The sequence below is a fragment of the Nymphaea colorata genome, chromosome 6 (assembly GCF_008831285.2).
Source record: "Nymphaea colorata isolate Beijing-Zhang1983 chromosome 6, ASM883128v2, whole genome shotgun sequence".
NCBI classification, from domain to species: domain Eukaryota; kingdom Viridiplantae; phylum Streptophyta; class Magnoliopsida; order Nymphaeales; family Nymphaeaceae; genus Nymphaea; species Nymphaea colorata.
Window position 1 is genome coordinate 4,477,604 of NC_045143.1, and position 26,475 is coordinate 4,504,078.

At 38.9% G+C, this 26,475-nt stretch overlaps 3 protein-coding genes, 1 long non-coding RNA gene and 5 other non-coding genes across 9 annotated transcripts; 2 read left to right on the forward strand and 7 right to left on the reverse strand.

Moving 5' to 3' along the window:
• Nucleotides 1-610: 610 nt before the first annotated feature.
• LOC116256402 (probable prolyl 4-hydroxylase 6) lies at nucleotides 611-6,283 on the forward strand. Its single transcript, XM_031632761.2, has 7 exons — nucleotides 611-773; nucleotides 1,254-1,367; nucleotides 4,470-4,527; nucleotides 4,636-4,740; nucleotides 5,272-5,329; nucleotides 5,437-5,612; nucleotides 5,715-6,283. The coding sequence occupies exons 1-7, from the start codon at nucleotides 679-681 to the stop codon at nucleotides 6,081-6,083; spliced, it is 975 nt and encodes a 324-aa protein (XP_031488621.1). The 5' UTR covers nucleotides 611-678; the 3' UTR covers nucleotides 6,084-6,283.
• A 2,354-nt stretch (nucleotides 6,284-8,637) lies between these two features.
• On the reverse strand, nucleotides 8,638-10,943 carry LOC116256505 (uncharacterized). Its single transcript, XM_031632885.2, has 2 exons — nucleotides 10,318-10,943; nucleotides 8,638-9,033 (listed from the first exon to the last, which is right to left on the reverse strand). Exons 1-2 carry the CDS (start codon nucleotides 10,852-10,854, stop codon nucleotides 8,878-8,880), a joined length of 693 nt encoding a protein of 230 aa, XP_031488745.1. The 5' UTR covers nucleotides 10,855-10,943; the 3' UTR covers nucleotides 8,638-8,877.
• A 3,760-nt stretch (nucleotides 10,944-14,703) lies between these two features.
• Nucleotides 14,704-17,896, reverse strand: LOC116255387 (uncharacterized). Its single transcript, XR_004172850.2, has 2 exons — nucleotides 17,717-17,896; nucleotides 14,704-15,434 (listed from the first exon to the last, which is right to left on the reverse strand). It is a non-coding gene; the product is annotated as an uncharacterized LOC116255387 (long non-coding RNA).
• On the reverse strand, nucleotides 15,481-15,570 carry LOC116256938 (small nucleolar RNA SNORD96 family). Its single transcript, XR_004173258.1, has one exon. It is a non-coding gene; the product is annotated as a small nucleolar RNA SNORD96 family (small nucleolar RNA).
• LOC116256941 (small nucleolar RNA Z196/R39/R59 family) lies at nucleotides 17,177-17,263 on the reverse strand. The gene has a single exon (XR_004173261.1). It is a non-coding gene; the product is annotated as a small nucleolar RNA Z196/R39/R59 family (small nucleolar RNA).
• Nucleotides 17,436-17,517, reverse strand: LOC116256940 (small nucleolar RNA Z195/SNORD33/SNORD32 family). Its single transcript, XR_004173260.1, has one exon. It is a non-coding gene; the product is annotated as a small nucleolar RNA Z195/SNORD33/SNORD32 family (small nucleolar RNA).
• Nucleotides 17,640-17,720, reverse strand: LOC116256944 (small nucleolar RNA U31b). Its single transcript, XR_004173264.1, has one exon. It is a non-coding gene; the product is annotated as a small nucleolar RNA U31b (small nucleolar RNA).
• Nucleotides 17,897-19,949: 2,053 nt separating the features above from the next.
• On the reverse strand, nucleotides 19,950-20,032 carry LOC116256946 (small nucleolar RNA U31b). Its single transcript, XR_004173265.1, has one exon. It is a non-coding gene; the product is annotated as a small nucleolar RNA U31b (small nucleolar RNA).
• Nucleotides 20,033-23,135: 3,103 nt separating this feature from the next.
• Nucleotides 23,136-24,457, forward strand: LOC116256234 (transcription factor HY5). The gene is made up of 4 exons (XM_031632530.2): nucleotides 23,136-23,401; nucleotides 23,581-23,770; nucleotides 23,872-24,028; nucleotides 24,116-24,457. The coding sequence occupies exons 1-4, from the start codon at nucleotides 23,320-23,322 to the stop codon at nucleotides 24,185-24,187; spliced, it is 501 nt and encodes a 166-aa protein (XP_031488390.1). The 5' UTR covers nucleotides 23,136-23,319; the 3' UTR covers nucleotides 24,188-24,457.
• Nucleotides 24,458-26,475: the final 2,018 nt, after the last annotated feature.

Below are 26,475 nucleotides of genomic sequence, written 5' to 3' on the forward strand. Positions count from 1 at the left end.
GCTTAAGCAGGTTTTTCCAAATGTCGTGCTTACTCATAACCTACATTGTCATTGAACTTATACTATATGTATGTAGAGAGAGAATTAAATCTGGTGGCAGATTCATGACCACCCATTTTGTAGTGTTTTATAAATATGTTCGGGACTTTGAAGTAGATTTACGAAACACTTATAAAGTGTTACAACTACTAAATGACCCCTTAGATATTCTATACTCGCCTTAAAGTATCTATTAATCACAAGATCAAGTGACAACTAATTCATAAGTTTAGAGGTGACTGTTAAGCAGCATGAAAAGTAAGGGTAATGAAAAGGCAGAAAAAAATAAAAAAGCTTAGCCATCTAAGTTAGTGGAATTGTTTTTATGTTCGTTAACTAAATCGTGCTAAGACGAAAAGTAAAAGCGGATTCTTTGAAGATTTTCACAACCAAAAGCAAGGCAATTTCCATCGTGGTTTCTATATTTCCTGTTGCAGGCACGAATTGAGAAAAGATGTAGGTAGTGTTTTCAAAAAATTAAAGATTGAGGCTCCTGTAGGTAAATAACTAATGAGTCTCACACTTTTTGGGGGTAAAGTGCCGGAAGACATCGCGATTTATTCGGCGCTTGTCATTTATTCCTGGGACCGGTTTAACGGGTCACAGACTGAGAGAGAGAGAGAGGGGGAGAAAGAGAGAATGGCATGGAGTCTCATTCTTCCTGTTTTCCTGGCGTTACCTTTCTTGCTTTCCCATTCCTCTGCTCTTGATCTTCCCCGAGTCCGTGAAGAGAGGTACTTTTTTCCCTTTAACCCCATTTGACGATTTCCATTTGTCGTTGGTTTTGATTTTGTTCTAGATGCTTCTGATCTTTTATACGATGTTACATGTTAGAACTGCAATTTGAGGATCCCTTGTGGTTCTTGATACGAGTGCGAGTAAATTGCGTGATGGATGTTATGTTTCTGCACCTTGATCTTGACCCATGTACTAAAACTTAGTTTTCCGGCGTTTTTATACGATGAAGCATCTGTAGTGCCCCAGAGTTGTGGGGCGTTCGCTAGGATGTTCTCACATTAATATGTGGTTTTATCTCCATGAGGTTGCGGTCAATTGTTATAGAATTGGAGGAAAGAATGCTCATGTTGATTGCGGTTGCGGTCAATTGTTATAGAATTGGAGGAAAGAATGCTCATGTTGATTGCGGTTGCGGTCAATTGTTATAGAATTGGAGGAAAGAATGCTCATGTTGATTGCGGTATTTTGTGATGCAGTTACAATGTTAAATTGAGGACGACTAAGTCAGCTGACACGGGATCCATCATACAACTTGTTCGATCCGATAGGTTCGATCCCTCACGCGTCACTCAACTGTCGTGGCGACCAAGGTTCGCTCTGTTTGAGTTCTATACTATTTCCTTGTTGGGACTTTGTGATTTTTTGATGCATATGTAACTTTGAGCTTCGCAATACGATGGTTGCTTTGCTATTCAAGTTTTCATTATAATTGGCGATCGAATTGTGGTTGTGGAGGCTGACTATCAGAGCTTCTCCAACTTGGATGACACGTAGACTTATCTTGAAGATGAGCTTCTTAGGACGACTTTTCATACAGTAGACGTAGCATCCGAATGTCTGATCACTGATAGATTGGAGAGGCGTTCATATTCAAAGCAGATTTTACTTTTCATGTCAATAGGTAATGAAAAATGAAAATGTGAGGCGCTACATTTCTTCAGCTTTTAAGCTTGGCTGTTCGATATTCGTCATATGTGTCATTGATAATTGGAACTTAGGTCAAATGTTATCTTCAACAGATAGAACCTGGATTAGTAGGGGTAGGGAAGCACTTTCTAACTTCAAGCGGGAACAGCTAGAGGGAATTGGAAGCGCTGCATATATAGTCTTGGTTCCAATTGATGGAATAATACAGACAACAAGATGGTTAAAGAAGGATGATTTTACACGATGTTGAAATTTTACAAGAATGATCCTATTCTCATGTAATATATGGAGCTTTAAACCAATACTACCACTTTGATGGTTGCATGATGTCTATCAGCCATTCACAGGACTTGGAATGTTTCTCATTTCCGATTTGTTCAGGTTTATCCTTGCAGAGCCATACTCTTTTGATAGTTTACTAGCTTCACATGACTGTAGGTTTGATTTTTCTTCTACCAATCTTCAAAAATAACTTGTTCCTCAAATTAAACATATCTCTGATTTGCTTCTTCCAGGAATCTAAGCATCTTTATATAATCATCAACAGTCTCAATCAGGTTTCTGGTTCTATTTACTAGAAGTTGTTGCATTCTAGGCATCAAAATATCCTCCAGCCAACAAGAATGATCCTCCCATAAGTTTAACTCCAAGAAATGAAGACTTCTTTTGGTTTTGCATTTTAGTCTTTTCTTCTCCACTCCATGATATAAAAGGGTTGGCTTTTTATGTTGGAAAAACTTCTCCAACCAATTTTGATCTTGAAAATAGGGAGTGCAAAATTAGATAACCTGAACATCTTCATATGAAAAGGACAAAATGTTGTCATGAAGATCAAGTTAGTGTTTCACCATTCAGCACAAAGTTGGGAATTAGCTCCAGCAATCAACCTTCTTTTTTTTTTTTTGGTTTAAGTACCAACTACCAACAAGTTTCTTTTATGCTTATATTGCTACATACCAATGGTCAAATACTAAACCTCTTCATTTTAGAACTTGCTACGATGAGGTGAGGGAACAACTGAGATATTTGTAACCTGCTCAATAAATTGCGGCTTTAATGATGAGACAATCAATGGCATAGTGAAAGAAACAACGTAAACAAAAAGAAGAAAGTCAAAAAGGGGAAAAAAATGTAGATAGGTGATAAGATAGGGCTTTGCAGTCAAAATCCCAACTAGCCTGCTAACTGGTCTATTGAGTCAGCTCCAACTGACGTGTGTGTTCAAAGCAGTGATTAGTTGGTCCAAATAGTTAATTAGTCAGCTTAATTGTTGGTCAGCCAATCAATCACGGGCCTATAGCTGTCCCAACTAGTCATTTTAGGGTCTTGCCTGACTTGTGCAAAACTTCCTAACAACTATGGATGCAGGTTCAAAGTGTGGAGAAGATGGTTAACTAAAAGAAGCTTTGAAGGGGTTCATGGAAAAAGTACAAGTAACTTCAGCATTTTACATCTTGTGCCTTAACATATTTTTGCCTGATATCCCATGGTAGAGTTTAAAGAGGATAACAGAGACTCCTATAACTAAATAATATCTCATGGTTTCTAGTGCCTGTATTTTTAGCATTGACTAGTTTGCCTGATTATGCTACGTGCATAAGTTACAGCCCATGATTAAATTAGTTAGCTGAGAGAAGTAAATAAAGTATTTCCAAATCTTCCTACACGTCGAATGACAAAGGCATATTGACATAAGTTGCTTTGTCTACTTGAAAAATGTTCAACCACAGAAGTCACTATACAGTGGACTTTTGAGTAAAAAGAATGGTACCATCAAAGATAGTTTTATCAGACAGTCTTGATTGAGTGACATGAACACGTGATGCATATCATGGAAAAATTGTTCAAGCAGCATACTTTAAAGAGTATGGCTCCATTGCAGAACATGGACTTTTGGGAGAACATATTCTTTCACATTTATCATTTATTTGTAAGACTAGCAGCCAAGTATATGTCGGCAGACATGCAGGAATGGTGCTCATTCTGTGGTCATATGTATTTTCTTCCTTGAATAGGCATCTATTCCTGACAGTAATGGATGAAATGAAATCTAAGCCAATGAGCACTGATTTTAGAAATGGCAAAGTGATATTATTGCTTGCAAGGTCTATGATATGTTCATTTTTGAAGCCACATTTGCAACTGGATGAAGGATAAAGAACACGAAGAAGAAGAGAGAGAGTTACTTATGCAGTCATAGGCTTATAGCAATGACAATCTGATAATGGAATCTAAGCGTTCCTGATGAGGCTGAAAGGTGAATGCAAGGGAAGTTAACAGCACAGGAAGATTGAGAAAGAGAGACTGGTAATTTTTTTTTTCTTTTCAGGCCAGCTTTATGTGAGGTGATTGTGTGAAATGTATCACCAAGATTAGGTGGTTATATGGTTATAGGAAGTATTCCAGGGCTTAAGTATGCTTTTCATGGTTGTCATACATCTATTGCCTTTTTGGAGGTGTTATCTGCGTTCAAGGAAGTCACTTGGTGCACATAAATTTAAAGCATCTTAAACAAGTAAACAAAATCAATGACACCATGCACACTACAATATCTTTGATTTGTATGTTAATAACTTATATTAGGTTAGCTAGCTTCGTCAACATGCAAAGGGAAGATTTTATGTTCTGAGCAACTGATCTCAGTTTATGTCGCTCATCTGGATTGGGAAAAAGGAAAATTCCTTTCCTGAAATGTACAGGCACAACTTTCAAAAGCCATTTATTATTTTGTTTTCCTCAAATTCATTTTTTTTATTTGGATGCAGGGCTTTCCTGTATAGTGGTTTTCTCTCTGACGAGGAATGCGACCATCTTATGGCATTGGTAATGCCTCCCTCTTTCTCTCTCTCTCTCTCTCTCTCTCTCCTTCTTCTTGCTTTTGGAGCAACATAGGCATTGTTTCTTTCCTCTTATTTTCTTGAATATATTTAGGCAAGGGACCATCTTCAGAAATCTATGGTGGCTGACAACGAGTCAGGAAAGAGCATCATGAGTAACATCCGCACTAGTTCGGGAATGTTTTTGAGTAAAGGGCAGGTGAGAAGGATGTTTAGTGTCTACAGGCCTGATTATGCTCTATGGCCCTGAATTGGAAGTTTGCATGCTGATTTGCTTGGATGTCAATGTCTTTTCTTTCTTGGGAAATGATGACTTTTGACTATTGTTCCTGTGGCATCCTTCAACCTTTCTGTTGGTCCTGCTGCTATGTGATATTTGTCAAATCTCTGCGGTCTGGAGCAGACCTCTCTTGGAACTTGTATGTTGTCTCTGTGTCCTTTATGCTACCTGTGTCTGAATCAGAGACCATTCTTCTGTGACCACTGCGATACTGAACTTTGTTTCTCCAGAGTTGCCTCCTATAATTGCTAGAATGCACAGAAAGAACATTTAGGCCCCTGACTTTCTAGACCTTGGCTAATAAAGTGGACGCAACTTCAATGTTGCAGCTCGTATGTTGCATGTACATGATATCCTTCATTCTAGTTTTTTGTGTTTCTTTTGATTTTCCTGATGTTTTGGGTCATATATTGATATTTTGACCTGATAAATTGTGTAACGTGATTTAAGGATGAGGTTGTTCAAAGGATTGAGAATAGAATTGCTGCTTGGACCTTGCTTCCAAAAGGTATTTGCTTGCTCCCGATTGCTTCATTGACTGACTAGGAATTAATGTTTTGACTATGCTTTATCAATCTGCTGAGATGTTTACTCTTGTTTATGTGCATTATTCAGAAAATGGTGAGGCCATTCAGATACTTCGGTATCAAAATGGAGAGAAGTACTCCCCACATTTTGACTACTTTCATGATAAAGCTAATCAAGAGCTTGGCGGTCATCGGGTTGCCACAGTGCTCATGTATTTATCTAATGTCACAAAGGGTGGCGAAACCGTCTTTCCCAATTCACAGGTGAACCATCTTCTCCAGCTCACAGGTGGTCTAGTATGCATCCTGAGTCCCTGACCCTTCACAAACTCATGCATATTCACTGATTTCTTGCTGTATCTATAGGACAAGGAGACTCAGATAAAGGACGATTCGTGGTCTGATTGTGCACGAGATGGTCTTGCAGTAAAACCAACAAAAGGCGACGCATTGCTCTTTTTCAGCCTCCACCCTGATGCTACCACTGATACAGAGAGCCTTCACGGTAGCTGTCCAGTGATTGAAGGAGAGAAGTGGTCTGCAACAAAATGGATTCATGTTAGATCCTTCGATCTGTCCTTGAAGAAGCCACAACCATCGAAAGAACATTGCACTGATGAGTCTGAACATTGTCCTCAGTGGGCAGCGATGGGGGAGTGTGAAAAGAACCCTAGTTACATGATCGGCTCTCCTGACTATTATGGTTCGTGTAGGAGAAGCTGTAAGGTTTGTTAGAAAAGTCATGTTCACTGATCAACTGTAGTGTACAATCTTTTCCTTAGCTAGTGTTTTTCCGGAGTATTCTGTATCTTTATTACTACTTCAAATCATAATTATTATGAAGGCAGAAGCGAGTGCAGTCTTGAACAGAATTAGTTTCCTTGCCAATAAATTTTGAGGCATGTCTATTATACAAATCCTGATTATTATTTCAACAGTTTTCACTAAATTTTGTGATTGGCCTTATACTTCTGTAAAAAATAATATTTCTTGATAACTACCATGTCCCACCACCGCGCCCACCCCAGCCCCGGCCCCTTCAACCCTACTCTCTCTCTCTCTCTCTCTCCCTATATATATATATATATATATATATATATATATATCGCCAAAGTGATTTGTGTCTTTCACTGTGGGAATTTTCATTGAGTTGTCAGATTTCACAGTTTTCATGTTCTGCAAAAAGTTGTTACCTTGGATGAGCTGGGGCGCTTGTAGAGACGAAAAGAAAAACCTTGTGGACGAGGGTTGCACGAATGGCCACAGCTTATGCAAAGAGAGGCACGTCTTGGGGAGAGAAAATATGATCGATGCCGCACATAATTGTCCATTTCCCTAATCTTCTAACCATGTTATTAAAATTTTTCTAATAAGGCTTCCAACTTGGCGATCTGCAAAAGTACTATAAAAAGTTGAGGCACCTCCTAGCAATCACGTAAAAGCTTCTGCATCGGTCTCTCCTATGGAGAACATAGCGGCGTGCCAACGTGCAACCGACTTGTTTGTGTCTGCAGGTGGCCGGCAGGTGTTCTTCCAAAAATTTATACCAACATGCAGCATTGGTAGGGCTTGGATCGTTGATAACAAACTATGTTGATAGTTGATAACAAACTATGTTGTTCTTTCAGCTAAAAAATAACAACTTATGAAGTTGAAAGGCAGAATTATGGATAAAATGACAGACCGACAATCTAGACATTATTCATAATGTACGGCTTTTTCATATGCAGTATAATACTCTATTTTGAAAAGTTTAGTCCAATACTATAAGATATCTTTGAAGGCTTATAAAAGGAGTTGTTAAGTGGTTGGTTGTGCTAGTTTTTTTTTTGAATTAGAACCGAAACTGTTGAAAGGTGGGATAAGATCCATTGAATCATGAGGTGAGCTTAGTGGAAGTAGGTCAGCTCATTTCAGTAGTATTAGAGATACGGTTCAACACTTGTACTTGAAGTCTCATACATGCGGACATGTATGAGTTGGGTGTGGTTGTAACGCCCACTTTGAAAAGTTCAGTTCCGTATTAAATATTGTGAGAGACTTTCAATGGCTTATAAAAAAGGTTGTTAAGTGGTTAGTTATTTTGATTGTTAGCTTTTTTTTGGGCTGAAACTAAAACTTAAATGATTGGGAGGCTAGTTGGGATCTGTTTAACCAGGTGCCCGAGTCCGGTGTGGGAGTGGGTGGGGTCTTTCATTCAGTTCCATGTCTCTAATGTCTTATTTACACCCTAAATTTAAGTGTTTGAAGTCACCACAGCCTTACTGGAAGTCCACTAAGAGAAATCTTCAGCCCCAACCTGATCTGTTCTTTGGATCGGCCGTCCTCAGACCAAACTTTAGATGGTGTGCTAGACAAGCCTAAGCCTGGGTTCCTTGAGGTCTCGTTTTGGCTCTTTTCAATCCAATCCTGACCTGTTTACTTGTCAGTTATTTCTCACTTGATTTTTGAAATCTGAACTCTGATTAGCTCCCTATGCTGGATATAAATGTGATTATTAATCAAATTATTTTAGATCTCTTTAAAAGACCCAACTATTCGGATTTACATTTGGGCTGCCGATCGGCCAATCCCTAGTCACACATGCTGTCCCCTATATATATATATATAGGAAAGGGAGTGGGGAGCATGGGCACATGGGTGTGGAGTAAATTGCTTTTGTCTTTTCATGAGGATGTTGTGACCGTGGAGTACGTCAGAGTCGTGTAATTAAATATTGTTGCAGTGTTTGCATCACATTCAGTAGCAAATAGTGATAAAAGCACAGGGGACCTACCATGTCCTAGTCCTCAAAGAGAGAGAGGGAGAGAAAGAGAGATAAAATCCCTCTGTTTTTTAAAGTTGTACCTCAAAATTACTTTAAAACTTCTCTCGTGGAAATTCTGACCTTACAGTATGCATTACCCAAATGCGGGAATAGTATGAAAATAGTTTCATTATTTCATATTTAAGGCTTTCAGAAGCTTAATAGATATCTATCCAAATTCCTTGGACTGGATCTCGGCAACATAGGAAAGGAAAGCTGTGGTTATAGAGTTGTCCACAACATTATTGCACTCTTATTATCTTCACTGTAGATCACTCCAACTCAAAGGTCGTAAAAAGTAAACTTGGACAAATTGTTCCACCAAAGTTGGGCAAATTTAATTCTAGCGGTGCATGCATGTGATAAATGGCGTCGGCTTTACCTCATCACTGTCCCAATTAAATCTTAATCTGTTTAGTTTAACTTCAATAATTTGAGGACTATAGTTTAGAATAACCACAAGCTTTCATTTATATTACCCCCCAAATGTTTTATACAGCACGTCACAACTCTTTAATATACTATCTGATCACATGGTTTTATCCTCATCATCGAACATGGTAGCCATATTGCATGGTTTAAACAATACCATTTCTATTTACATTTCATAGATAAATTATATAAGCAAATGAAAGAGGAAAAACATATTTATTACAAAAGGGGAGGGGAGCAACAAGAGGAAGGCAAGGATTGAATTGGGCACTGCATCTCTTAGGTCCTTGATCAGTTGGTAGCTCTCACAACCCTCGTCTTGAACAACAAGATGAAGACTTGCTCAATGGAGAAATATATGAAGCACCCTCTCGAGTGTGTCACGAAGGATCCGAAACTGCTTCCCACAATGCAATGCCATGCCGGGCCGTAGATAGTGTCGAACTCCTGCACATAAGAGTCGATCATATGCGGCTTAGTTCATCATTAAAAGAAAATTTACTTCAAAAATGTAGTCATCAAAAGTTTGTAAGTACAAATTCTTCCTTTTCATATTATTGTTATTAATAGGCAACTCTTTTATGGGGCCCTGATAGTGAATCTCCATTATGGTACATGTATATGTATATAATATATATATCCAACAAATGCACATGCGATGGTCCTTAAGGGGGGGACGCTGCATGGCATTGCCAAGTGTGACAGTCAAATTAGCTGTTCATTCGCTCCACCCAACACCCAATTCATTAATACCTCCCACTCACGCACAGGCCGATCGATACGGTTTCGAAAACTTCATCAGCTGCTTAGTCCACTCAGGGTTATTAAAGAATGACGTGCTTAATTTGTCGCAAACCCATCGCACTAGGCCCACCAAGCCTGCTGCTCAGTTTATGCGTCTAAGAGTATATATATATATATATATATATATATATATATATATATATATATAGTTAGTAGACCCTCATATTGCAGACTTACTTGATGAGAATCATGTTGACCATAGATTTCAACAAAATCAGACAACAGAGATTGAATTGCAATAGATAAGTCAAATTCATTTTCTTTCAGATACCGTCAAAGGAGAATTTGCTTGAGATCTTTGGCCTAGATCGTTCTCATTAAAGGACTAGATTTTCAAGTCTTTAGAATGTGAACATTATTAAACGTAGGTTCTTAGGTACACTAATGCTTAGAATTCAGTCTGACTCACAAAAAAATCGCGTACCAGGTAATTTTGTGAAAATTGGACGAATGGTTGTCTTTATGAACTTTAGAAATTTCTTCTTGTATAATCATAAAAACTAAAATTCTGCCAACAAATACTGTGTATATATAATATATAGTATAAAATATAAGTAGGTTTTGTGGCCCTGCTAAAAGTAAGTTTTACATATATCACACATGTGCCCCCTAGCGGCTTTCTGGCTCCCCCGTGTATGTGGGTGTAACATGAATATTTGGCCACGTTGAATCTCACCATGAATCTTCAAACGCGACTTACTGATGATATCGTGCCCAGAGGCAGCCGGCGTCACGATAACTCTAAAAAATTTGGACGAAGAAAATTCAGCTTTTATTTTTCATCTTCATCTCTTTGAGTTTGTAGCATTCTCCTTCCCTTTTTTTTTTTTTCTGCAGTGTAAGTTTACAGCCAAAACTCCCGGAAACAACCGTAGATTCTAAAGGAAAGATCAGAAGAGACCAATGGTGGACTTGGACTGTGGGTACCTTTTTAATGGCGAAGGCCATGTGCTTGGCGCTGAACTTCTCCAGGCTATCGTATGCTCGCCTCGCGCACCGGAAGGCATGAGCCTGCATGAACGCCGGCATGTCCACCGCCCTCACCTTCGCGTTCGCGAAGGCAGCCACCGACCCCGCATGCATTTCCACTTCCGACACCGACTTCCTCCTCGGATCCATATCCACTCCGGTCAGGTCCTCCTGCTGACCCAAGTTCCCGGCCAGCACTCTCGACCCCACAATCCATTCCACTTCCGACGCCGATTTCCTCCTCTGATCCATCTCCACAACGGTCTGATCTTCTTCCTGACTCAATTTTGCAGCTAGCGTTCTCTCACTGGCCGGGACCAAGCTTCTAAGGACCTTCGATTGCCTCTTTGGCTTCTCCAGTGGCTCGGCCTTGCGTCCCTCTACGACCACCTTGGTCATGCTCGCTAGGCGCCTCCCGGCCTTCCTCACCATGAGCTCGGCTGCTCCTTTCACTGGTTTTATCCGATCCGCTCTGGTTGGTGCTTGAGTTTCCATTGGATCTCCTCGGAGCAAGTGATTCTCCTTCAGATTTGATGAACAAGAAAGAGAGGGGAGGAGGGCGAGGGGAGAAAATTGAGATTGGGTTGTTCATGACGGAGGATTATTATAATGCTGGACTGAATCATTGATGAGAGCCAGGTAAATTAATATATTATAGACCAATAGGGACCATGTGGCTTCTGAATCCCAAAAAAAAAAAAAGACGAGAAAAGTTAGGCTATGATTTGATTTATTTTAATTTGCTCTGTTCTTGGCAGCAACTAGACTAATAAGTGCCCTATAAAGAAAATTAGAAAAAAAACTAAGACAAAATAAATAAAATACTAGATTTGAACTCAGGATGAGCCATCTATTTATAGTGTTCACGCTTTGTGAGGTTGGAGAAAACACAATCAAGTGGATCTTTGAACAGGGAGATTCATCAGCCGAAGCTTTTATCTTTCAGTGTGTATCGGGATGGTCTCCCTATTATGCTTTAATTTATGCATCAGTAATCTCACTTTTACATCACAATCACTTTTACATCACAAAAAAGTTAAGTGTACATTTGTAAATGTTGAACTGAAATTCGCTATTTGCTTTAACATGAAGTGTCATTTTCTAATTTCTCTTTCAAATTTTATACGGTTTCTATGAATTTTTCATTGGCATGCTACTTAGAAACTGTTTGAAAACACGAGTAACATACAGATCTCGTTCCATAAATCTATTCCAAAAAAAATGTGATTAATTCATGGAACAATTGTAACCACTTTTTGAATGACAGATTAATGAGAAAATATAAGACAGATTCATGGGGCATGTCAAACAGCTTCTAAGGGGACTGATCAGTACAGTTCAATGTTCAGTAAATTTGCTCTAATCTTTGGACAAATTCATGAAACAAGATTTTTCAAAAAATACAGTACTTCCATTACCAAATTGCTCGGAAGAGGAGGAGGCTTGAATTGAATCTGAGGGTCCGCACAACTCAATCCAGACAAATATTACCACTTCGGGTTCTCTCATGTCGTATTTGTTTGTAGTCCCAACTTGCGTGCTCCTATTCTCACGCCGTGTCTTGTCTTTGGAAAAAGACCACGGCATGGCCGGCAATACGCGAGAAACACTCTTAGCCATGAATTGGGAAGGTCAAGTGGCATTACCAGCAGCCCTTGATCATTAGAGATGATTGAAACGCTTGTGGTGTTAGCATCAGGAGAGGTCCCTCTGCGTATGGCTAGGGCGACAGATTGCCATTTTCTAGATGGAAGCTAAGCTGTAGGTAGTTGGTGTCAATCCAATTCTACATCTAGTTATGGTAGCACATATGTAGACCAAGCTTGCTTTTTATTTGTTTTTCTGGGCCGACAAAATTTGATGCATTTTCATTCATCAAACTTTTGCACCCTCATGCATGATCCGTATATTGGTTGTTTAAACAATATCAATATACGGTCATTAATGAAGCAAGGCTACATATTGAATTATTGGTATGACTGAACAGCCTATACTTTTTCTCATCTCCCAGCCAAGCGCGTTTAGGCAAGCTAGCAACTAGGATCCCCCTAACTTTTCATGTTTTATTCTTGAAATCTACTCCATCTCATCTCATGCAATTGAATATAGGGGGTCAAAAATTGAATGATGATTCTAGCTTTTTAGAGTTACTCAACCATCTAATATGTACCATATGATCTAATATGATAGATGGTTATGAAAAAAAAAAGTTTCAAATTTTGTTTGATAGATTAATTGATTACCAGTTGATCAATCCAAGTATTTGTTGCTGCTTGTAATCTTGTGAAGGTTTCAAATTTTGTTTTCCTTCTCTTTTTATTTCTAAAAAATTATTTGCTCTAAGAAGAAATTCGGGCAACAGTAATGTGGATTTTACTGTATAATGTGAATAAAAATCCCTCTTCCACAGGTTTTTGTTTCAGGAACGTAATTTTCAGATGAAAGTTGCTGAAACAAAATATCTGAGAACTGAGCTTGTTGACTTCCTCGGGTAGACTTGGAACAAAAAAAAAAAAAAGTTGAAAAAAAATACCAAACAAAAAACCAACCTATGAGTCTCTGTCTCAGCGAGATAAATTCAAAAGCCAACACCGCAACCATTTTTCTAACTCAAATTCCCTCGCCCCAACCAAAGCCTCCTAAATCTTTCATCCTTTCTCGCTCAAACTCTCAAACTAAGTTAAAACCACAAAGGAAAAAGGAAAGGATGGGAAGTGCCCGACAATGGCTGCAAGGCAGGAGTGGAGATGGATGGTATCTACAAGCATGAAAGGAAAACAGCAGGGAGGCGGTGAAAATGTTGGTCTATAGAGTTGGGCAACTTGAAGAATGCAGCAGCCGGCGAGCAGGAGGCACCCACCGGCAGAGGCAGGCAATCGAAGGCGAGGCTCGTGCGACGGGGTGGGGGAGGAGGGAGCCCCTACTGCTGTGTTGCCTGCTGCAAAGGTCAAAAGGGGAGAAAGGTCTGCGCTCTCGCCCTTGAGAGTGCGGACTTTTATCTTGTGCGTGATCGGCCGGTGATAAAAATCCCATTTCACAGACAAAAATTTGCCTTCTACAGTAAAATTCGAGGCTACTTCCAGCAGCAATTTTTCAAGTCCTTGGAACTAGTTGCTACAGCTAGCTGCTCTTATCCCCCTTTGTATTTCATTCTATCAACAGAGTGAATGGTAATGTTATGGTCAGCGGCTTGAGTGCTTGAAGTTTGTAATTTTTTCTACTTAAATACAAATCTGTTTTTCCAGAATCTGAGAAATTTACTCTGACTGAATGTCCGGGTCATATGCTGTGACAGAAGTCGGGTTGACTAAGTTACTTGTCTTCCTCCTATTCAATTGTTTATGTTGAGTAAGTTGAAGGACAATTGGGTGGAAAATGAGACGACCTATAACTATAGCAGAAGGCTGCCACTGCCAACACTATTGCTTGTTTGGTGAGACGAGTTTGTTGGGAAATGAAAAATGTAAGAAATTATTTGGTCCTAAAAGTTGAACCAAATTCATAGGACATTGGAACATATCTTACATGAATATACTCCCAATCTTTGATGTAGATTCATGAAATAATAAAATTCACTATGTAGTAGTTCGAATCAAGAGACTGAACTCGTTCAATCAATTAGAATGTCAACGAAGCACTAGGAAAGGAATAGTGGAGCAGTTGATGATGGGTTTAGCTCAGGAGCCCACACAGAGTTCAAAGAATTTATTTCTAGGAGTTCTTTACAAGACTGTTCAGGTAAACATCATTTATTTAGCATGGAATTTATTGTTCATTGCTTGTGATTTCAGTTCATTTCATTTCCGAAACGGGAGGTGCGCATTTTGTTCATCCCTTATTTCCGCTTTGCCGGCTTGTTGAAAGCTGAATTCAATGCGAAGACATGTCTAGATGCATGCGAAGAAATGTCTCGCTGATCCGACGGTTCTCTTTTGAGATGGCCATTGGATCCATCGATTAGGATTCCTGTCAGGATGAACAAGCGGACCCTGTGTCTGTACCAATACACACCCCCGGTTTATTTATCAAAAACATATGTGTTGCTCTTTGATTATATGATATTAAAAGACACCTCTTTCTTTAATAGCAACACTCTTAAGAGAAGAAGCTATAACATTTATGAATTTCTGTGGCTTTCACCACAACGCACGATTAGCAAATCTATCTTATTAGACGAGGAGTTTCAATTCTAGTTCACCGCATTACTACCGGTTGTCATCAGATACACTCACTCTTCTTCGATGCTCAGAATTAGATGAAAGCATCATTTTCTCATTATAGAAATTCTGTGCATCTTAATCATCGGAGATCAAACCCCCAAATAAATTATAAACGACTAAATAATTGTAGAAATTATCCAAAAGTATTTCATTCATAGCAATGACGAAACAAAAGCCATTAGCAGAAACATAAATGCACTCTTTCAAAACTACATATTTGAAACGAGAGCTAATTTCAATCAAACCGGACATATTTGACTTACGAATCATGCAAGAAGCCACCTTTTTATGTTCCACTTCTTCAAGCAGCATAGAGTCATCGGGAAGTCCCACGGGAGAGAGTGATGACTGGCTCGCAGATGCTATCAAGCGAAGGGAAACAGATCGGAGGACAGTAATAAAAGATGCTCAAGTACAATCTGAGCAACTCTTTTTGTCAAAATATTGCAACTCGGACTTTTAATTTAAGACACAATTGACTTGTTCTTCAGAAGTTGTGTAAGACGGCGAATTCATGTACATAATACACCCATTTTTAAGACAGCTAAATGTCATTTCCTCAATAGAGAAAACAGATTAACAACCATCCAACGCTTGATTGCAATGGTTTCTTGCCCATAATGTGAAGAAATACAACAAAAGGAAATTTGAAAAGAAATTTTGATAAAAAATCAGATTTGCATCTTCAGAGTGAGAAGAGCCACATGAAACACAAGAAACAGGTGGTCATTAATGTCTATGCAATACCCATCACGAGTTCCCATTGCGATGAGGTGAGAAATAGCTTTTGAACTGAACGCGAATTTTGTTATGCCGAGACCCATCACAAAAAACACAGGAGAGGGCAAAAACAACCTGTAAAACAAAAAAAAACAGAAACAATTTCATAAATGATGCAAAATGGCCTCAGAATTGCAGAATTACATCAAGACTCTACAGCCTTTCAGTCCCGAAAGATGGTGTAATTTTTTAAAAGCTTCATCCCTGGCCAGATCAACGACTAACATTGAAAAAAAAAACAACAGAAAAATAGAAAGAAGCTAAATAAGAAAAAACAGAGGCATTCACGTTAGAAAATTTAAGATAACACAAAAATCTAATGACATACATAATATATGTCTCATGGCCAATCCCAGGAAGTAATGGCAGTGACACTGCTACTCAAGGCGATGGAATATGAGACCACTGAAGGAAGCACACAGCAATTAAGCTGAAGAGTGCCCATCAGTTTACTCGGAGACGTTGGCATAGGAATATGCAAGTATCATGAACTTACTCCACATATGCCAGGGAGTTCTCCTGCCAGAAGAATCAGCCCCCGTCTCAATAATAGAAGTAAACGTTAAAAAAAGGACTTTGGGGACAAAACATACCACCGAGTGTAACAAACAAGTCTGGAACGTAATATGTTGTCTCTAAAAACAGGCGACAAGTACATAAAATCAACAGATTTAAAAGAACCTTTACTTAAAACAAATCATATGCTAAATGACTAAGGGATCTGACAAGAAAAAATGTATATCTCATGGCCAATCCCAGAAAGTAATGGCGGTGACACCGCTACTCAAGGCGATGGAATATGAGACATCTCATGAACAGAGGCAGCATCAACAGATTTCTCAGCGTCACTGTCGTTGATATTCACAAGTTTGATATGTGACGTTAACAAAGGAATTTACAAGCATTATCAGTTTGCTCCAAATGTTAAAGCGACCCTTCGCCAGAAGATTCGCCCCCGTCACATATTTTCGGATGCCAAATGAACAAACCCAATAAGATTCACAAGAAACGGATGAAGAATCGTTAACTACAAGAAAGCCATCCATCAAAAGGAATGGTGACAAGAGAAAGTAATCTACCTATGAATGCCCGATTTGAGAGGCAGCTCACAAAATATACTGATGTTGAAAACACAAGGGAAAATGTTGAAAAATAGTTTGCGAATTTGAATTTCCTTTTTTGTTGCACTACTTCAGACTCAGTATTGAATGAACGGCGAAACACCCCGTCCATGTCTCAATTAGAGAACACGAAGGATTACGAAGAATGACCCATCCATAAAACATGTAGACAGGGGGAAAGTAACAGAAAACAGACATTAGCATGTAATCTGTGTCGCATAAGCCTGTCAAATCCATCTCTGCCTGTTTTACGAGATGCCACGCTACCATGTACCAGTCGAGGCATCAGATACCTCAGGCACAACGTGAAGAGCAAGTGGAAACATTCACTGTAAGAAACATAAAAAAATGAAAACAATATGAAATCAAGGAAAAAATGACACAGACGAGTTGAAGCGCTCAACCGACAAAAACTGCACATTGATGAAATCAAGCAACCTAATTTTTTAACATAAAATTCATCTTCACGAAAGAATGCCACCCATATTTTTCAACATGATGGATGTTCACGTATCACAAGAAATAAGAGTGCACGCACATGGAACTTTCGGTTCCAAAAGATTGCTTGGTAAAAAAGTGTAGCGCAAGGTATGAAATATGAAGAAGCAAGAGAAAATTTAAGGCAAAAGGTTCGACCATGATCTAAACACTAGAAAAGAAAAACCAGGGTCGGATCTAGAAAAACAAGACAATTCGTGCAACCTCAGCCGAAAGATGGTGATTATTTAGTTACTAATCACAGTCACGCTCAGTAACGTGGAATAGCATTCATCATAGATTGCACCGATAACAAAAACATAAACGCAATGAAAGACTTTCCAGTTCACAGATAATGCCCAAAAAGTTTGGGTCTTCCCGATTCAACCTAGCTTTAGACAAAGCAGGTGGATCAAGGCTTGACCCTGCCCATTACCACACAACGAAAAAAAAGGAAAAGTAAGAAGAGTGACAGATAGGGGAATCAGATGGTAGTGCATGTTAAAGATTCATCATTCGAATGCAGACTTATTTTGGGTTATTTCATCATCATATTGCCCCCAATACAATAATCGAAATGCAAAACGGAAAAATACTAAGACTAAATAAAACTTCTCAAATCCGGAAAACACTCAACGACGCACAAAGAGAAGACCACCGGATAAAGAGAGAGTGTGAGAGTGATCAGATGCAAATGTCGTTCACCATGGGCGCCATAAAGGACGCAAGTAAGACTGGGGCGACAAGTAGAATCATCACCTTCAACTCCCACCAATCTGTTTAGCAAAGAGCGAAGGGAAGGAGAGAGGAAGGGATTTGGGGTGAGGGAAGAGGAAAAGGAGAAACGAGTATGGGAAGAGTCTGCGACTGCAAGCGGCGGCACCCCTTCGACCCATAAATAGGGTTTAGGGTTTCGGGGTTTTAGGCTGGAGGGGCAGTTTGCCGCGGCATATGCAAACGGGTGGACGGGTCCCAAATCATGCTCCTGCCAGATCCGAACTTAAAACTAAATCGGATCCCTAAAAACATGCCCAAAATAATTCGTCGACGGCAAAGAAACGGGTGTAGTTAATGAGTACCGAATATCCAATCTTTTGGGTGAGAATAGGATCTAAGTGGATCGCATCAGATTTGGTATGAAAACCCAACATTGATCAAATTGAAAATCTAATGTTAAATTTTCTCATCAAACACAAACAAATCTATTCAAATTCTAATCTAATATGGAAACTATATTTCAACCACTGAACAATATACGTGAAAAAAGGGCGAAGTTGTAGGGGTGGATACAAGCGACCCACTTTCATTTTGCAATAGGGTGATATCGATCTGCTCTGGGTAGTGGGTATTTTTTGACAAAACTTTGATTTGTAATCCAGATTTGTATAAACTTATTGTCTGGATCTGGACTTTCGTGATTGAAAGTGGGAGCATATAAGGGTTGGAACTCAGATCTGTGGAAGACCTGTCCAGATTAATTGGGTTGAGTCAGAGAGCATCTAGGGTTTGTATCACCAAGGTGAAATGGAGTGCAAATGTAAACCGGTTCATGCAACGCATTTTGGACCAGTTCCTGTTTCATTTAATATGTACTGCCCATTTACAAACCAAAAAAGAAACCCTAAATATCATTATTTTTTCAGTGGTATCCTCTTTTCAGCGGCAGCCCCTTCTTCTTTTTCCGGCGCCTTGCTTTGTATTGTAATGACTATTGATCATTATTGTTAGGTTTTTCAGTGTAACGACCGCAAGTCTGCAACTCTGTTTTCTTATTCGCAGCATGTTTTTCGTTGTGAATACGTGTGATGTTCATGTATCGATGAAACTACTAGTCTTTCAAACTGTGATGCATCGTTTCTATGAGGCTATTAGTAGTGTCTGAACCCTGTTTTTTGTTCCTGTTTGCTTGCAGTGTGTTACTGATGTCCCAATAAAATTGCAAAAAGGTAAAGCAACTTGGACTCCAAATCCTGGATCTTGTTTCTCCGATGGGAAAGTTATCCAACTTAGGGTAAACGTAAAGAAGTCCTTCCTTCCAGCACTCAAAACACTCCTTTAATCAGCTGCCGTTCAAAGAAAGCGTAAAAGCAATGTCAGCAACAATTTTTGTGGCTGATTTAAGAGTACCACTTATAGATTTCTAATTAAAGATGTCTTATAAATATTTATTTTCTTTTTTTAGAGATATTTTTTATTGTTTTCTATGAATATCTTCACCGATTAGCAACCTCACCTAAAAATAAATCTAAATAGAATATAACGAAATCAATAGTATTATAAAATATGATGATGTTATTTGATTGTTGTACATTATTTTTGTCTTTTTACTTACTCTCGTTACTTTTATTTAAATTTGTCCCTATTTAATGTGTAGCCACATAAGTAATTTAAATAAATTATGTTAGTTGTTACTTATGTGGCTATACATTAAATAGGGACAAATTTAAATAAAAGTAACGAGAGGAAGTAAGAGGATAAAAATAATGTACAACAATCAAATAAAATCATCATATTTTATAATATTATTAATTTCGTTCAAGTAAATAATTCAAATCTCGTTATTCACTTTTGAACAATGTAAATAATCAAAATAATATTTAGCATTGAATATGTTCATTTGCATTAGAATAACACCGGCAATTGAATGTATGGTGGATCGAGCTCTTATTATTCACAATAAAAAAGTTTGCAGTTCCCAGATACTGCTCAAAAAGTTTGGGTCTTCCCGATTCAACTCAGTCTTGGACAAAGCCGGTGGATTAAGGCTTGACTCAACAAAAACTAAAAAAGTACGAAGAGTCACAGGAATCGGATGGTAGATTCATCATTCGAATACAGACGTATTAGGGTTATTCCATCGTCATATTTCCCCCAATTCAATACTCGAAATGCAAAACGGGAAAGCACTAAGACTAACTAAAACTTCTCAAATCTGGAAAACCATCAACGATGCGAAAAGAGAAACCACTGGAGAAAGAGAGTGTGTGAGAGTGATCAGAGGGAATTGTCGTTCACCATGGGCGCCCAATAGAGGACGCAAGTAAGACTGGGGCGACATGTAGAATCATCACCTTCAACTCCCACCAATCTGCTTAGCAAAGAGCGAAGGAAAGAGAGAGAGCGAAGGAAAGAGACTGCTACTGCGAGCGGCGGCGGCCACTCCTTCGACCCATAAATAGGGTTTAGGGTTTCGGGGGCCAGCCTCCCGCGGCAGCTGCAAACGGGTCCCAAATCATGGTCCTGTCAGATCCGAGCTTGAAACTAAATCGGATCCCTAAAAACATGCTCAAAAATTCAAAATAATTCGTCGACGGCAAAGAAATGGGTATGGACCTTAAACCCTAGGGGTGAACAAATTCGAGCCGAGTCATCTGCTTAACGAGTCGAGCTCGAGTTCATGAGTCAACTCGTTCAAATAATCGAGTTGAGTTCGAGCTCAACACGTAACTATCTAGTCGAGTTCGAGTCTTAATCGAGTTTGTCGAGCCTTAATCAAGTCGAGCTCGAGCTCAACACATAATGATGAATATCAATTTTATTCAAACGAGTTTGTCGAATTCGAACTCAACACATAATGATGAATATTGATTTTATTCAAACGGGTTTTCCGAGCCTTAATCGAGCCGAACTTGTTCATAACAGGTAATGATGAATATCAATTCTATTCAAATGAGTTTGTTGAGCTTTAATCGAGTCGAGCTCAAGCTCAACAACTGACTGCCGATTCAAGCTCGAGCTGCTTTCATCAAGCTATTCTCGAGTCGAGCTCGAGGTTTTATTAGTCGAGCCGAGATCGAGCTAACTGAACTCGGGTTCGGCTCGACTAGTGTTCACCTAATTCTAGACTCATTTAAAGAGTTTTAAAAGGGTTTTGTCCATCTTTAGACCGATTCATAAGGTTTTGAAGTCGTTTTTATTCTTTTATTGACAGTTTGAATACTTATGACACTGGCTTAAGCAGTTGGAGACGGGTTTCCCGCATTATTTTTGACTGGTTAATGAGGCTTTTGAACCAATTAACCAAACCTTATTCTTGGTTCGGGGCATTTAGAGATTGATACAATGGTTGGTTTTGTTCGCGACATAAGAGTCATCCCACTTCATTTAGAATGCAAAAATCAGCTCATGGCTTTTTCCATATGGTCATTATTTTGTAATGTGTTTAGTAAACGATGAAGTTTGCTCTATGTGAAAGTTAATGATAAGCATGTTATTTGTAATGTCGCACCCACTTATATCTTGTTCGTTTTCCCCATAAACAATCTTTTGGTTTTTAGCAAATAAAGTTGTTTGATAATGGACTACTGCATACTTAAGTTCATAAGAGCTTCAAGGCATTTTATTGCCATTGACATCGTTCTATTGAATTTAAGGCTAGTGCGTTAAGCTTTTCAATTGGATTGCTAATATTTGATCAACCCATTTGAACTATTTTAAGCTATTTTTTGGAGTTACAGACCCAGTTCATGCAATAAGTGAATCATTTCATGAAGGTGTGGAATTAATTTATGCAATAACCGAGTTGAGGAGTATGTTCTCGAGAATGAAACTATGGAGTCCGAAATATCATTTTTTTAAATTTTAATATATAATATATATAACTTTTTAAAATTTATATGTAAACTAAAAAAAATATTTGAGGAATTTTGGGTGGCTGGGTCCTACTGTCATATTTGCATTAATGTGAACTTGTCTTTTTGTTAGTTTTCCACCAAAATTCATGGTACATCAATGGCTACGCATGCAACGCCCCACCTTTGTTAATGGTGTGACATTGTCCTTCGTTCATCATTAATGAAAAGGGTAGTTTGGGCTTTAGACTTGATCCATGACTTGAAAAAAGTTTTAAATATTTTTTTTGAGGAGTTTTTGTGAGAAATAATGAAACCTAAAACTGATAATTGAAAATTTGGCACAGTTATGCAATTTACTTTAAAAATTTCTAAAGAATTTTCTTTTCTTTGTTGGTTGAATATAACCATAAGTTCATCTATAATAACAACAATTTTTTACTTTAGAAATGCCATTACGGTACATTTTGATTAGATTGGATCTCAGATATGAGGTCCTATCAACCAAGAGATCTAAATGAGCTATTTGACAGCAGGGATATTTTCAAAATATTTTATGAATCTGTCGTAAAGATTGAGTAAATTTATGACACTAGAACTATTGTTATGTGAATCTGCTTCAACTTTTGAGACAAATTCATAAAACACTCATAAAATGTCTATGCTGCAAACGATCCCTAACATGAATGAAAGGTCTAACATCTTTAGATCTCAAGATCGCTCAAATCCCTTGAGAGAGAGAGAGAGAAATCGAACCGGCCGTATGGGTCAGGGTTATCAAACACCCCTTTTAATTGATGATCCAAGGTTTATTCAAGACTTTGAGATGGCAAATAATTATATTATGCTTTGCATGTCTCATTTAAGTAACCCATGTTATAAATATGCAACTTAGTCAATGTCAATGAATCATACTCAAATATGATATATCCTTAATCATATCCGTTTTTTTGGATATTCATGTATTTAAATTCAAATACAAAAAAAAATCATATCAAAATTCAAAATTCAATTTCATAATCTAAATCAGATGTGAACCCAATTTTTATATTCACATCATAATCCAAATCCCAATTTTGAACATAATTTAGATAATAATATAGATAAGCTATTTGTTTCTCGATCAGGTGTTAATCCAATGCCGCTGTGTTGTGTTCTTCCTGTTGCCGAGGGCTGTGGGGAAACAAATCAAACAATTGAGGGACCTCCTGTCCGGCGGCGATTCATCGTTCCATTTCCATTTATTCATTGAACGAGAATTTTTACATCAGGCGGAAAAGAGGCGGCCGTGTTCCATGTCTGGCAGGCGCCGGTTTGTCCCTCTTTTTAGCTTTAACTCCTCTCCTTTTCTTTTTTCTTTCTTCTTTCGCTCTACAGTCAACACCAAATTCAATGCACAGAAACGTCTAGACGAACTCTCCAATCTCCCGCCGATCCGACGGTTCCGGCAAGTCCACGCGCCAGCCGTCACAACCATTGGATCCATCAAGGGAATTCATGGCTCCTGGCGGCTCCACGATGACTCCATTGCCGCCGTCCGATGGAGAGGGAAGGGATGGTGGGATTTGGGGAGTCGATGCCTTTGCCCGCCTTCCAACAGGGACGTCTGTGTGTGCCTCACTGTCACAGTAATTAACAGGGGATGTGAGGTGAGAGTCTCTCTTTCCTCTTTTCAACGATCCTTCGGTCGTCGATCTCCAAGGGAAAGAGAAAAAGGCAAAGAAGGCGGTGGTTTAGTTTGTTTCTTCTTGTTGTGGTGAAGAAGCGGCTCTCCCTCTCTCTATCTGTAGAATGCCGGAGACGGCGGTGTCGTCGCTGCCTTCAAGTAGCGAGCGGTCGTCGAGTTCTGCACTGCAGCTGGAGATCAAAGAAGGTTCGCCTTTGACTCTGCCCCTGTTTCATTGTATTTTCGATCTTTTGTTACTATCTTTAGCTATTGGCTCTTTTCTTGTGAGATTCTTGTCGTCCTTTCCCTCGTGGCGAACGCGAGAGAGAGAGAGAGAAGGAGAGAGAGAGAGAGATAATGGGTGCTAAATTTGGTGGGTGGTGCAGGAATCGAGAGCGACGATGAGAGCAGGAGAGTGCCCGAAATGGGCAGCGAGGTAGCCGGACCGTCGACCTCAGTCAGAGCCGCGGGATCCGTCGCCGGAAGCCGGCAGGATCAGGCACAGGCCTCTGCTGAAGCGGGCCAGAGGAAGAGAGGTAGGAGCCCTGCTGACAAGGAGCACAAGCGCTTGAAGAGGTGTGTACTCTGGAATCTGGCAGATTTTTCGGGTCTAAGTCAGCATCGATCGATCTAACAACCGGGTTCTTTTCTTCCTCTTCTTCTGGTTGGTCCGGCAGGTTGCTGAGGAACAGAGTTTCTGCCCAGCAAGCTAGAGAGAGAAAGAAGGCCTACTTGAACGAACTTGAGGCCAGAGTGAAGGATCTCGAGAAGAGGAACACCGAACTCGAGGAGAGGCTTTCCACATTGCAGAATGAGAACCAAATGCTGAGACATGTACTTCTTTTTCCTCAATTTCATTGAGCTTTATCTTTTCATTTCTTCTGGTTCTCTAAATCGTAACTCTTCCGTCGTTTTTGGCAGATATTGAAGAACACAACAGCTAGCAGAAGAGTAGGAAACGGAGGGGGAAATGGAGGGGAAATGTCAATGTAAAAGAATGTTGATTCAGTGAATCTTCTGTCTGATTATTGTGTGTCATGATAAATACACAAATCACCCAAATTCTATGTCACAGAAAAAGTGAAGGTTTGATGTTGTTGTACTGTCTTATTCTGTGTGTGTTGTAAGATTAGCATGAAAGAGAGAGATCGAGAGGAGCAGGAAAAGGAAGAGAAGAAGTTTCCCTTTTTTTCCAAATTGTGTGTATGTGAATGGCAGCAACGTATGGCTCAAAATATCTCCAAACTTATGGAGTTTGTTCCATTGGCATGACTAGGTTTTCTCCTCGTGGGATGTGTTGTGGCTGTTTCTTCTGTACCTTTTTGTTTCTGTGGGACACCACCATACAAACAAATAAATATTGCAGGTTGCGATTTAGAATGTGAAACAAGATTGCCCATCAAAGAAATGGAAGAAGAAAATAAAGAAACGAAACATTTAAAGATTGTTTCGAAGCTCTTTCAAGACGGAATTCATGATCTCACAAAGTTCCTCATACAAGTGGCTGCTTTGACGTGACCGCCATTGAAGAGCAGCTCATGAATCAAAGATGTTATATTTCAGCACATGTTATGTTTCAAGATCATTTTTTTTTTTTGTTGACGTCGTCGTTTTGTCAGAAAATGTTTTTTTATGCCATTCCCTAGTTTTCAGCATCTTGATAGCTTTCATGTGATTATTTTTTTGAATGAACTCTTGAAAGTAATATTCACGTTGATGGCATAGCTCTAAATCAGGAAATTTCATTAACCTCGATAGTTTGACGACTCAGGCGATCAAAAGGACCCGACAATTCACGTGATTCATAGAAAGTTTATGACTTAAACCGTGTGAAGCTGCCATTTCCATATATCTCCTATATATATGTGTGTGTGTCCTTAAATTTGATTTGTTTAGTTCATTTTTCCTCATCTCTTTCATTAAATTACATTTAATAAACGGGGAATAAATTAAGAAGTCAGATCTGCTAAAGCTGTGACACATTGTGAGGTATAATATATAGACGGCAGTCGCTTAGTGCCCATCAAATGATACTTAGGACGCTGATTGCTTATTTTGTTTTTTAAAGTACCTATATGTATATATATATATATATATATATATATATATATATATATATAGTCTATCTTTTATAAGAGATGGCTAAGTTTTGACTAAATTATTAATTCTGTCTTTTTTTTTCCCTTCCACTCACCTTTTGTTTTGTTGGGTATTCTGGATCAAATAGATGGGGAAGATGGACGTGGACAAAGTTTATAATCTTCAGGTTGCGCCTGCCCATTTCGGATCAAACGGATAGAGAAGCTGGGTGAGATGAAAATACTACTCTTTAGGTTGAGTTTTTTGTGTTAAATGTGCCTTCAATCTCATGTAAAAAGAAACAGACGAATAATTTTTAACCTTTGTGACTCTAAAGAAAAACAACCAAAATATGTGGACTTAAGGGGAATAACTTAGAAAAGTACAAAAGGGACTCTTCCTTCACGTAAACGTGTCTTGGAAGTTTTCTTTTGGAGAAGAAAAGGATCCGAAGAGGGCTTCAAGGTTTTCTTTTGTTGGTGAAAGAATCGAAGCTGTATATTTGATGTTGAGGCGTTTCTGACATGCTTTTGTGCATACCTTTTAAGAGGTAAAAAGGTGGCATTGTCTTTCTTCATGTTATTTTCCTGTTCTTTCATAACATATTCTTTGCTCTATTTAGAGTAGTGTTTATAAATTTATTTTCTTCTTGTTTTATAATTTGATTGGTGGCTTGCTTCCATCTATAATCTAAGGTCATTCTTTATAAAAGTTTATTCTTCCGCCGATACGTCCTCATTCAACGCCGTGAACCATTCTACCAAGGCCGTACTGCGATGTCTTTTTCTACTGCAATATTCAATCGTTTCATCATCCTCTACAAGGCAATATTTCCTGTTTTTCCTCTTCTCCCTACAGGCCTTTATGAAAATGATTTGGCACTGCGGAGTCCTTAAATGCCGTTTGAACGGGAAACAACAGTGTTGTTTCACCTTAAAATGTGGGTGTAAGAAAAACAAACAGAGGGGAAACAAAACAAAGACTGGTTTCTGCTACTTCGTCACTAAAAAAATTTATCCTGAAGAGAGAGGAAAGCCGACAAAAAAGGATATATAACTCAGAAGAGGGTGACAAAATGTCACCAAGCTACCACCCAAAAAGAAAAATGGAAGAATTAAGCCAGGGACGGAAGGGCCGACGGGGGAACATACGTGTCTGTGTCTGTGTGTGTGTGAGAGAGAGAGAGAGAGAGAGACGACAAA